The following is a 13,110-nucleotide window of genomic DNA, read 5'->3' as shown; positions in this document are numbered from 1 at the left end:
TCCTGGGATCAAATCACAGCCACAGTGCTTGGAGGGTGAAGGGTGGAGATTTTTCTGATCTCCCAGGTCAACAGATGTGCAGACCTGCTGGCGTCTGAACCGCCTCTGTGTGTTTTCACATGCAGAAGATCAAATTCACACATTAAAAATCCTGTAATCCATGTCACCATTTGATGGGTAATGGAAACAAAAACATACCCAGCACGCACCCCCAACAGCCCTGAAAACAGAGTATGACTGCCTACATGGCGAGGGTAAAAGCCGTCAAACGTAAAAATACCCAGCATGCACCCCCAACACCCCTGAAAACAGAGTATGACTGCCTACATGGCGAGAGTAAAAGCCGTCAAATGTAAAAATACCCAGCATGCACCCCCAACAGCCCTGAAAACAGAGTATGACTGCCTACATGGCGAGGGTAAAAGCCGTCAAACGTAAAAATACCCAGCATGCACCCCCAACACCCCTGAAAACAGAGTATGACTGCCTACATGGCGAGATTAAAAGCCGTCAAACATAAAAATACCCAGCATGCACCCCCAACAGCCCTGAAAACAGAGTATGACTGCCTACATGGCGAGGGTAAAAGCCGTCAAACGTAAAAATACCCAGCATGCACCCCGAACACCCCTGAAAACAGAGTATGACTGCCTACATGGCGAGAGTAAAAGCCGTCAAACATAAAAATACCCAGCATGCACCCCCAACAGCCCTGAAAACAGAGTATGACTGCCTACATGGCGAGGGTAAAAGCCGTCAAACGTAAAAATACCCAGCATGCACCCCCAACAGCCCTGAAAACAGAGTATGACTGCCTACATGGCAAGGGTAAAAGCCGTCAAACGTAAAAATACCCAGCATGCACCCCCAACAGCCCTGAAAACAGAGTATGACTGCCGTCAAACGTAAAAGCCCACCCGTGTATACCAGTGAACATGGGAGTTGCAGGTCACAAAAAAAGAAGAGAAGAAGAAAACTAACACTATTTAGTGCGAGTACAAAACCTGCTCATCTAAAGCTATTTCTACACGTGGTGGTCAAAGCCCTGCCATGCCAGGGTGAATGTGATGATTCATTGTTGACTGACTTCCACACAAGATCATTCTTTTTTTTTAATCCTTCCTCATCAACCTGAAAGTACAGATCAATTCATGCATGCTCTTCTCCATTAACTCTTATGCATGTGTTTTTTTGTTGTTGTTTTTTACTGCATACTAATCACTGGTGAACAACTTGCCACATTTTGTTTCTGGGTGACCGACAGGTTACAAAGCCATCAAAAGCTGTCAGCAAGATTTTTATTTTTCTCTCTTTTCTTCTTTTTTTAAATACCTTTTCTACTCTTACACTGAATTTTTTTTCTTGCATATGCACATATAGAAGAACTTAAACAAAATACACAAACAAAATATGTATAAATAGACATAGGGTAATCTTTTACGTATGAATATTGATAACTTAGTTTCAAATTATAGATGTATGTATGCATGCACACACTCAGCTTCTGATGAAACAGCATAAGAGCATCCTTTTTTTTTCTGTCCTCCTCCTTCTTCTTCTCCAATGTCTGTGGGCCTAAACTCCCATGTTCATCCGCATGAATGAGTGGACTTTTACATGTATGACTGTTTTTACCCCACCCTGTAGACAACCGCAGTCCATATTCAAGGGTGTGCATGCTATGTTTTTGTTTCCATAACCCACTGAACACTGACATGGATCATGGGATCTTTAACATGCATATTTGATATTCTGCACACACACACACACACACACACACACACACACACACACACACACACATACAAAATGGGGTTCAGGCACTGGCAGGTCTGCACATATGTTGACATGGCAGATTAGAAAAAAACAACTTCCACCCTTATCCCAACAGGTGTCCCAACTTCCATTCAAACCAAGGATCCTTAGACTGAAAGTCCCATTTTGACTTGACCATTCGACTGTTGCACGTGTCAAAGTTTAACCTTCCAAACTGCAGTCTTTGCTGCTCAGTCTACCCAGGAGGAGAAACCCATATTCTTGACTCAGACACAACAGACTCACCTGCTGCTGATGCTGCTGACTGTGGGGGAAGAAAGGTTTTCGGTCCTTTGTCCTGGAAACAGAGGCAGTCATTGTGTATTTCTTTTCATGAGGATTTTTCTTTCCAGTCAGAATGCTTTTCAGAATGTCCTTTGCAAAAAAGATGTCATTGCTGGTGGCCAAGAACTCACTGCAGCTTCTCTGTAATTCTGAATGAGACAGTGGAGAGTGAGGGCTCCCTCTTTCAACCTTCTATCCTCTGATGCAGAAGCAACAAAAGCACTTTTAATTACCCTGTGTGTATGTCTGATGAGCACCAAAACCTATTTTGCTCCGAAAATATTCTGTCCTGTGGTTTGGTTTGTAAAACTGTGGATGTTTCTCCTGAGTGTATGATACGTCTCTCAGCATTGATTCACATCTTCGCCAATGATGCTATTTTCCATTTATTCACACACATAATTAATAGTGTCCCCGAGGGCTACCTTTCGTCTCTTCTTCCATGTCTATACACATGCCTCAGAATCAAGTCCCTTCCAAAGGATATTGTGGTACGATGCTTCCCGTGCTACTACTACAACTACTAATGATGATGATAATGATAAAATAATAATAATAAATAATAATAAGATTTAAAAAAATAATGATGATGATTATGATGATAATAATAATGATGAATTATAACCTCTTGCACAATGTTTAAAATTTCTTCAGAAATACATAGCTGCGGAGTGTTGGATATCAGTAGTGAGTTACTTCCCTTACACTGCAAATGCTTCAACTGTACTGTGTGGGCATGAATGGTGTGGGAGTGGGTCACAGTTTAAATCCAGGCTGGAACATTGAAGGGGACTCCAGTTTGAATTGGGGCTAAGCCCACTCTTCTTTTCTCTCACTCTGTAAATTGTGATACATGATATTGAAAACTAGCCCCCAGTTTCATGGCAGCAATTAAAGTTCTATCAATTATGATGGAAAAGCAGAGTTATGATGGAAAAGCAAAGACAACCAATTCTATGCCAAATCACACACACACACACACACCACCACCACCCTCCTCCCCCTCCACACACACAGACACACACACACAAATGAATTAAGAAATAAATGAATAATAAAATAGCGAAAATAAAAACATTTTCTGCTCCTGTGTTTCTCTATTGAACATTCATTTTCTTTCATTTATGGTCAGAGCACTTACCTTGTCTTATCTCTTGCCACAATCTCCACTAGGCCAAGATCTTTCAGGAGCTCCTCGATTCTCAAGACGTCGTGCTGGTCAACTGACAAAACCGCACGCTGGTGGACAGGGGCCATGGCTCCTCCTGACTGTGGGACGACCTGCGAAGCAAGGTCGGTCATCCGTGCCTTCAGAGTGCCAAAAACGCGCAAGAGGTTGGCGTCGCTTGCATTCCGCAGAGAATCCAAGACGAGCTGCTGGTTGGCTGAAAGTACCCAGTGCTGTTCGTCCACCTTTTCTTTCTCGTGTCGGTGTTTGTTCTTCAGGGGCAGAGGGATTTGTTCGGCTTGCTTCAACAGCTGGGCTTTCCTTGCCTGGACAGCGCTGGTGATGCGATCCATCAGGTAAGAAGTGTCTTTGCTGACCTGCACTTGGCTTTCTCTCAGCTCTTCTTGGCGTTGATGTAGGTCCGCTGACGATTGGGCCAGAGAGGTTCCGGCATCTGCCAGCTGCTGAACTTGTGTTTCAAGTGCCTGAAGCAGTGCATCACATGTGAGGTCTTTTGTTGGGGAGGACGTGTGTATGTGTGGAGGTGGTTTTAAGTGTGTGTGTGTGTGTGTGTGTGTGTGTGTGCGTGCGCGTTTGTGTGTGTGTGTGTGTGTGTGATTTTCATACACTTTACATTTCATTCAAAGCAAAAACTGAACATTTCCACCACATTTTCTGTAGTGGACTCCTTAAATGCACAAAAAACAAAAAAACAACCAAAAAAAAAATATATATATATATATATATATATATATATATAAACTGATTTCATTTTCTGAATATCTTCTCAAGTTCAGATTTTATATGAATATTTTCTTAACCTTCTCCCTCATTTGTGGATCACTTGCTTTCCTGTAGATTTGATATTTTACATATAAAAACAAGACAATGTTTTGTGTTTAGAAAATCTGATTGCTGAGCTAGCATAAAAATATCAACAATAAATAACAGAGTAAAGTAACACAGGGTAAACAAAAGATAATTTTCTTTTAACTAAGGCATCATGAAACTAGTTTGACAGAGATCATTGTTCTATTAAGTTCATGTATGGAAGCCATTTTATAACAAATTCATGTGCAGTAGGGGTGCATGTTTTTCAGTTTTATATCTAATCTTTAATTTTGTCAAGAACATTTGGATATTTGGTCAAAGCTGGTTTATTCTGCATCTGTACATAAAGAATTTTCCAAGTAGTAGGATAAGATCTTATACGTAATCAGTTCTGTTGTTCTCTTCAGTTCCAAACAGTATAAGCTTATCATTCAAATTTAGGTCAGTACAATTCTGACAGTTTTCTATGATGACACCTAGTAATTCTGTCCAAAAACATAGTGAGTACTGGCAGTCGTACAGGTGATGGTTTACAGTGTTCTCTCCACCAGAGAAGTTGCATTTCTCATTATTGATCATACCCATGTTTTTTAGAATAGTATTTGTCACCAGGATTCTATGACAAATTCTAATTTCAAACCATTTTAACTTCATATTGTTTGTTTTTGCAAGTCTTTTTTTCAATATTGCTTCCCAGTCTAACTGTGCACAGACAATAAAGTTTCATCTTATGAAAATGAGGGTGGGAGTTTGGCACCCATAGTCTCCCCACCTGGCGAAGCCGTTTAGCAGCATCAGTGACAGATTCAACGCCCTGGCACTGGCTGTGGTGAATGGGGAAGCACATGAGGCACATCGGCTGGGCGTGGGCTGGGCAGTAGAGTTCCAGCAGATAACCAGCGTGGTGCTGACACGTCTCTCGCACTTGCTTCGCCAGCTGCTCGGGCGACAGGTCGGCAACATGTTTCACCTGACCAACAGCACACACACACACACACAAACAGCACACACACACACACACACCAACAGCACACACACACCCACACCCACACACATGCACACACCAACAGCACACACACACAAACACACATGCACACACAAACAGCACATACACACACACACACACACACACACACACACACACACACACACATACACACCAACAGCACACACACAAAAACACACACACAAACACACACACGTCTGTAGCTATCCTAACAGTTAATGGCATTACTGAGTAAACAAAGCAACTGTTACAGTTTTTCAAACACTGAAAAAGGCCATGCATTGAAAATGAAATTGCTTGCATGTGAATGTGTGTGTGTGTGTGTGTGTGTGTGTGTGTGTGTGATCGTGGTGGGGGGGAATAGGGGGCATGTGTGTGTGGGGAGAATGGGTGGTAGGACTGGGATGGGCACGACAGTGTGTGTGTGTGTGTGTGTGTGTGTGTGTGTGTGTGTGTGTGTGTGTGTGTGTGTGTGTGTTTTGACAGTAATTGTGTGTGTGAAACAGTGTGAATGTAGTGCATTTGTGCATGCCATAAGATGAAGGACATATCTGCAGCATGCATTGCCATGGACTTCAATGAATTGGCATACAATATTTAAATGATGCTAGACCTCATAATTGTAGGCATGGGGCAATGGATGCCTTCATTTGATAAACCAAAGCAACAAGTGCTGATGGTTATGTATGCTTTCAAAATATTGACACTTAAACCATACACAAATGAAAATTTCTATACAGCATCCGTACTCCATCCACATATGACTGTAGTTTAACAGTCAAAATATATTAATATATCATGTACCTCTATACATTATTTCCCCAGATTTACAATATAATTCTCTTTGTGAGGAACTCAAAATTCCATTCAAAACGTTTCTGTTCCCCATGACTGCACAGTTTACAAATGAAATACTTAATTAGTATTAATGAAAGGTTAGGCTTTATGTATCTTGCTTTCAGTGGCAAAAATTTAAATGTAGAACACAAGCCTGAATTAACTGTCTTTTGCCTGGCTTCTTCAGTGCAACCAGACACCTTGTGTAAGTCCATTAGTTAACTGCACCACTTAATTGTCAAGCCATGCTAGCTCTTCCAATCACTGCATTGAGCACAGACTTACTACTTGATCTCTCAGGTTGCAAATATTTAATATAAAAGCCACTTATTCTATAATCATGTATTATTTAATATGCTGATATCAGTTCTGTTACAGTGTCTGGTGTCCTTTCTTATAGTTATCCTGACTCTCAGTTCAACTAGCTTTAGTTATCATGTGCTTAGTCTTCTATCAAGTTTCAAGTTTCAAGTTTTAATTATCCTTTCACTCCTATTGGAGTATGGAGGATTACTGCAAAATAATCTTTTCGTGCCCAGAACAAACATTTCCAAATACACAACAATATCACATAAAAGTTGAGAAAACACAAATTTCTTTTAACTCCAAAAGTATAACTAGGCAACATTTGCAAATCTAATACTCTTACTTACAGCTAAAATGACTTTTTTGCCTCCTTTGAGCATATTACAAAAATTAAAAACCGATTTTGGAGACAAATATTTTTTAGGAACATATCTATTTCGTAACTGAACATAACTGGGACATTCCATTATAAAATGAAACTCATCACCAATCACAGACATGTTACAAACCTTACAAAGCCGTAACTCTTGTGGTATGCCTTTGTGTCTCCCTGTTTCTATTTCCAGCTTATGATTAGTACTTCGAAATCTGAAGAAGCTGATAACATAATTATCAGGCATTTGATTTGTATATTTTTCTCTACCAAATCCACTTTTGAAATTTCGATAAAACAAACATTTACTACTCGCCTCTATAATGTACGTGTAGTAGCGGGTACTCTGCTGTAATGATTACAAGATAATATAATAAATACTGGATTAATATCAGTAACTGGTTAAAACCATTTGTATTTGTATTTGTATTTCTTTTTATCACAACAGATTTCTCTGTGTGAAATTCGGGCTGCTCTCCCCAGGGACAGCACGTTGCTTTACTACAGCGCGACCTTTTTTTTTTTGCATTTTTCCCTGCGTGCAGTTTTATTTGTTTTTCCTATCAAAGTGGATTTTTCTACAGAATTTTGCCAGGAACAACCCTTTTGTTGCCGTGGGTTCTTTTACGTGTGCTAAGTGCATGCTGCACATGGGACCTCGGTTTATCGTCTCATCCGAATGACTAGCACCCAGACCACCACTCAAGGTCTAGTGGAGGGGGAGAAAATATCAGCGGCTGAGCTGTGATTCGAACCAGCGCGCTCAAGATTCTCTCGCTTCCTTGGCGGACGCATTACCTCTAGGCCCGCACTCCATCTGACATGTATCGCAGTTTTGTAAAACATTTTGTAATTCAGCTATCATGCTTTTACCTGCACCGGTTACTCTGGTATAGTGTCACATGATAACTGAATAATTTGAGTCACTTTCACACAGTGCAAGCTTTACATAATCTGTACTGTCAGTTTCAGTTTTCAGTAGCTCAAGGAGGCGTCACTGCGTTCTGTACTGTCAGTGTGCTTTCACTAAATAATCACAACCTCAGTCATCTTTTACTTTGCTGTTTAAATGTATTAGAAATGTCATTTGCTGTCAGTGTTTGGTCTTCACACATGAATTATATCATGTTATGTTGTTGCTAATTCTAAACCGAGTGGCAGTCATTGCGCTGTAATATGTTATGTATTTTTGTACGTGCTCCCTATCCACTTGCATATTTGACATGATGATGGACTGATGACATTTGTTTGTGTCTAACATTAACAGGCATCATTTTCTTTTCTCCCTCTTAACTATTGTAATAAAACAACAGAAAAACTCTTTGTGACTGACCTCTATATGCCCCAGGCATGTGTGAGGATCTTTCAGTCCTTTCCCTCTTTAAATCCCTTTAATCTATTAACCCTTTAAATCCCCTTTTATGTACCACCTGGTTCACAGTCACAAAATTGGCATCGCTGACAGGATTGTACAGGGATATGTTATGATATGATATCACATGGATATATTTATATAACGCCTATCCTCTGTCGGAGACCACTCTCTAAGCACTATACAAACAAATATAGCGCCTATCCTCTGTCAGAGACCACTCTCTAAGCACTGTACAAACAGATATAGCGCCTATCCTCTGTCGGAGACCACTCTCTAAGCACTATACAAACAGATATAGCGCCTATCCTCTGTCAGAGACCACTCTCTAAGCACTATACAAACAAATATAGCGCCTATCCTCTGTCGGAGACCACTCTCTAAGCACTATACAAACAAATATAGCGCCTATCCTCTGTCGGAGACCACTCTCTAAGCACTATACAAACAGATATAGCGCCTATCCTCTGTCGGAGACCACTCTCTAAGCACTATACAAACAGATATAGCGCCTATCCTCTGTTGGAGACCACTCTCTAAGCACTATACAAACAAATATAGCGCCTATCCTCTGTCGGAGACCACTCTCTAAGCACTATACAAACAAATATAGCGCCTATCCTCTGTCGGAGACCACTCTCTAAGCACTATACAAACAAATATAGCGCCTATCCTCTGTCGGAGACCACTCTCTAAGCACTATACAAACAGATATAGCGCCTATCCTCTGTCAGAGACCACTCTCTAAGCACTATACAAACAAATATAGCGCCTATCCTCTGTCGGAGACCACTCTCTAAGCACTATACAAACAGATATAGCGCCTATCCTCTGTCGGAGACCACTCTCTAAGCACTAAACAAACATGTAATCATTTGCACCACAGGCTGCCTGTCTGGGTAGAGCAGACTGACAGCTGCCGTGTGGGTGCTCATCATTCATTTCCTGTGTCGTTCAGTCAGGTTTCACTCATGCACACATATACTCATAGTCATACAGACATGCAACATTGTATGTGTATATATCTATTTTGTTTATTTACCCCGACATGTAGGCCAGGATCTGTTAAACCTTTCATCCTTTTATCCAAATTAAAACTACAGCATCACACCCCTTACCACCCAAGTTGCTACACATATAAATGTCAAATTATGCTCCACAATACTTTGATTCATACAAACTATAACTCTTTTTTCTATTTTCATTTCGTTAGTTATGTATGTGTCATCTTAATAGCCATGGAAGAGTATACATTTCCATGGTGACAATCGAAGACAGTGTGTATACAGCCAAGCCCAACATCACAACCTGAACACCACAGGTCCATAAAAAGCCATCAGTGTAAGGTTCCGCAAAGGTCACTCAACAGACGAGACTACAGTTGTCCAATCAAACTGATGTTGTTCAGTAGTCGGTACCTATTCCAATTTCTTATATTTATCAAATAACTGATATTGCCCTAACAAGGCTACAGATAATAACTGCTTTACCAATTGCTGACTCTAAAGCAAATTGTAGTAAAGAATGTCAGTCAGTATGTAAATTTATTCTTTTAAAGATTAAACAAAAAAAACAAAAAAAACCCGTCAGATACAATTTTGTATTAGAAGACAGGAATTTATGCAGTGAGAAAAGGATCACGTGGTTCCAACACAACAAAAATGCAACAGACAGTGAATTACCTTGTGCGTGCTTGTAGCACTCAATCTGGAGTGGACAGCAGAACAGCCACGACAGAGCATGTCACCGCACTCCATGCACAAGTCCACAGCATGCGTCTGGTTGTTTGGACATGCACTGCAGACATGGGGAGGACTCAGCTTCCTGGTGCTGTCTGCCAGCACGGCCAGAACTGTGTCTGTGGGCAGCGTGTCCACCACAGCCTCCGCCAGCCTGGGTCCCGTGTCTGATAAGCCTTCGCCTTCACTTTTCTTCCCACCTTTGTTCACATCTGCTGTGATTTTCCTGTACTCTGATGAAGTGATCGCACTTCTCTTGCACACTGGGCATACCGGGTTATCTGTGGAAGATTCAAACCAGGTCACAAGGCATTTACGGCAAAAGCGATGAACACATGGGAGCAACTTGGGCTCTGTGAAGGTGTCATTGCAGAAAGGGCAGCGAGTGGCTGCTGGCTTTGCCTCATCAGCATCTGACTCATCCACTGTCACAGCAGAACTGGCAGACGCCTGGCCCGAGCTGGCCATGGTCACGGGGATCAGCTGCGTCAGTCTTGTCTGGGGCAATCACTGGTGTCAGCAAAGACTGTTTTCGGCATCTGCTTTCTCTGGATCACTGGTGTCAGTGAGGAATGTTTTCAGCATCTGCTTTCTCTGGATCTTGACTGTCAGTGAGGAATGTTTTCAGCATCTGCTTTCTCTGGATCACTGGTGTCAGCAAAGACTGTTTTCGGCATCTGCTTTCTCTGGATCACTGGTGTCAGTGAGGAATGTTTTCAGCATCTGCTTTCTCTGGATCACTGGTGTCAGTCACATGCTGATACTGCAGTTTCTGTTTTCATTGAATCTGGACATAAGACAGGTACAAAAATTAGCAAATACCTGCAACAATAACAATTTCCATCCACCATTCTGATAGTTTTGTGCATCTGTATAAAACACTCATTAAAACTATTTTTTTTAGCCAAAGAGAAACTTGGTCAGAATTTTTTAAATGAATCATACAGAATACATTTAATAATCAACAATACCAATAATGGCAAGTCTAGAACCTATTTCTAACCAGTGAAATCATTAACAATTGTCAAAATTATTTTGTTTTATAATTTTCTATTTCATTTGTTTCACAGTTCTTTCGTTATGTAAAGAAGAGTCACAAGATGATATATATATATATATATATATATATATATATATATATATATATATATATATATATATATGGGGGGGGGGGTACAAAAATTCATAAGCATGTTTTCTAATATGAAGCATGAAATTTCATCCTGGTAAACCAAACATTGTGTCATAACAACAGGATATTTTGATATATTGTTTCTGAAGCTAGATACTGAACTACATCCTATATTAGCAAGATGTTATTGTCGTGGGACGAGGTGGTGAAGAGGTTGTCGTGTCATGCACCCATGTAGACTCGTACCACACTCACGTCCAGTTCTCCATTCAATTTTTTATTCAGTTTCATACCAAAATGTTGCAAACGAAAACACACACACACACACAAAAAAAAAACCCTGAAAGAAAAGAAACAAAACAAGCAAAATTAATAGCAATGAAACAAAAAGGTATACCATGTCCACATGATCATGGTAAATTAATGGTGACTAAACAAAGGAAATTATTACCGTGTCCACATGATCATGGCAACCCACTATAAAACAAGAACAACATCTACCATTTCCACATGATCATGGCAAATTAATAATGATTAAACAAATATTACCATGTCTGCATGATCATGGCAAAATGATAGAAAAACAAAACAACCGCATCAACCATGTCCACATAATCATGGTGAATTAATATCAATGAAATGTAGCCGGGTTGGCTTTTACAATCTTCATTGGGCCAGCTTAGCAGACGACTTTTGTGACTCGCCGAATGTTACTAAGGAAGTCCGGCGCTGGTAAATCGGTCACAAGTTATCTCCCTTTACAGGGAACCATATGATTTTTCATCAATTTGTTAAATTATAAACACTTCCTTATAGATGAGATTATAGTTTTTATGTTATTGGACTTCAGAAAGATCATACTTCTCAACTGTAATGATATCATTTGGCCAGGAAGCCTATAATTCTTTTAAATTAATATTTATGTGAATGAATTTTGGAGCGATCTTCGAAATCCACTCAGTTGAAACATACAAAATACCTTCGTTTTCTATAAATCGATATAGCTGCCGTGGAATTTAGATTGTGCATTAAAATGTAAATGATTTAGCTTTCTTCTCGTGTACCGCTTTCCGTGTACACCTAAGTTATAGGCATGCGATAGTACGAAATGTCTGACAGCATTTCTGCCTCACAAAACTATCTCTTCTTCAAGCCATTGGAATTTGTCTGTGCCGATTTGAGCAAAATATGTTTTTACAATACCTAGACATTTTTATAGCATGTCTTGCAGATATTTGCATTTCTGTTATCAATCTGATTTGTATCATACATGTGTAGTTGTGTTGTAGCTGGTTTGAACCACACTGCACCCCTCCCCACCCCCACCTTTCTCCCTCAAAGAGAAGAAGAAAAATCACAGCTACAGTTTCTGAAGTCTTTTTTAAATGCACCACATGATCAATATCAATAGCAAGCAGTGGGTTTAAGCTTTGGCTGTTGAAATCAAGTTATCTCTTGTATACAAGTGATGTATATATTGCATATAATGCAACATTATATCAGATAAATATAAACAGTATATAAACAGTTGCAATATTTGTTCACATCAGTATGAAGAAAATATCAGGAGCATTCAAACTCCACAATTCCCAAGAAGAAAGCTTAAAAAAATCTTCATACACAGATGATAATCTGACCGTCTTACACAATTTGTTAATATCAATGATCCACCTGAATCAATCTGCTCTCAACTAACACACACACACACACACACACACACACACACACACACACACTACAAATTGACACCCACTACTGTAACCCCCCTTCAGTCTAAATTTTTTGACAAAGTCTTCAAGGCCCTAACAAGTCATCTTTCACTGTGTCATCAGTGTCAGATTGGTGTAAAGGGGGAAGCAAAGCTGTCAGATCATTACATATTTTCACTTACAAATTTGTTAAATTTTGTAAAACTACTCAATTTACTGTCAGGTTTCCACTGATGATGCAGAAGTAGCAGTGATGTCTTCTTGGACTTGCACATCTCACAGCTGTGACAAAAAAAGAAAAGAATATATAATTTTTGCTTGAATGTTATGACATTTGTTTTAGTTACACATTTTCAGTCAAACTCCATACAACCCCCAAAATGTGTCAGTGCTATTCACTGCATTATGTATGTGCAGAATCTCAAGCCAGTGAGTTGTTTAAATTTGCAACAGTAACTATGCTCTCTCTCTCTCTCTCTCTCTCTCTCTCTCTGTGTGTGTGTGTGTGTGTGTGTGCGTGTGTGTGTGTGTGTGTGT

The 13,110-nt window shown here is 40.0% G+C and overlaps 1 protein-coding gene across 1 annotated transcript in view; it reads right to left on the bottom strand.

The window, feature by feature from the left end:
• Nucleotides 1–2,801: 2,801 nt before the first annotated feature.
• Nucleotides 2,802–13,110, bottom strand: part of LOC143288748 (E3 ubiquitin-protein ligase TRIM45-like) — a 12,875-nt gene continuing 2,566 nt past the window's right edge. The window contains exons 2-5 of the mRNA XM_076597373.1: nt 9,676–10,519; nt 4,872–5,069; nt 3,242–3,753; nt 2,802–2,826 (exon numbers count right to left, since the gene is read on the bottom strand). Coding sequence (XP_076453488.1) covers nt 2,802–2,826; nt 3,242–3,753; nt 4,872–5,069; nt 9,676–10,200 — 1,260 coding nt within the window. The 5' untranslated portion in view covers nt 10,201–10,519. The remainder of the gene's footprint in view (nt 2,827–3,241; nt 3,754–4,871; nt 5,070–9,675; nt 10,520–13,110) is intronic.

The sequence above is a fragment of the Babylonia areolata genome, chromosome 13 (assembly GCF_041734735.1).
Source record: "Babylonia areolata isolate BAREFJ2019XMU chromosome 13, ASM4173473v1, whole genome shotgun sequence".
Classification (NCBI taxonomy): Eukaryota; Metazoa; Mollusca; class Gastropoda; order Neogastropoda; family Buccinidae; genus Babylonia; species Babylonia areolata.
This window is presented reverse-complemented; position numbering and strand designations above follow the sequence as displayed.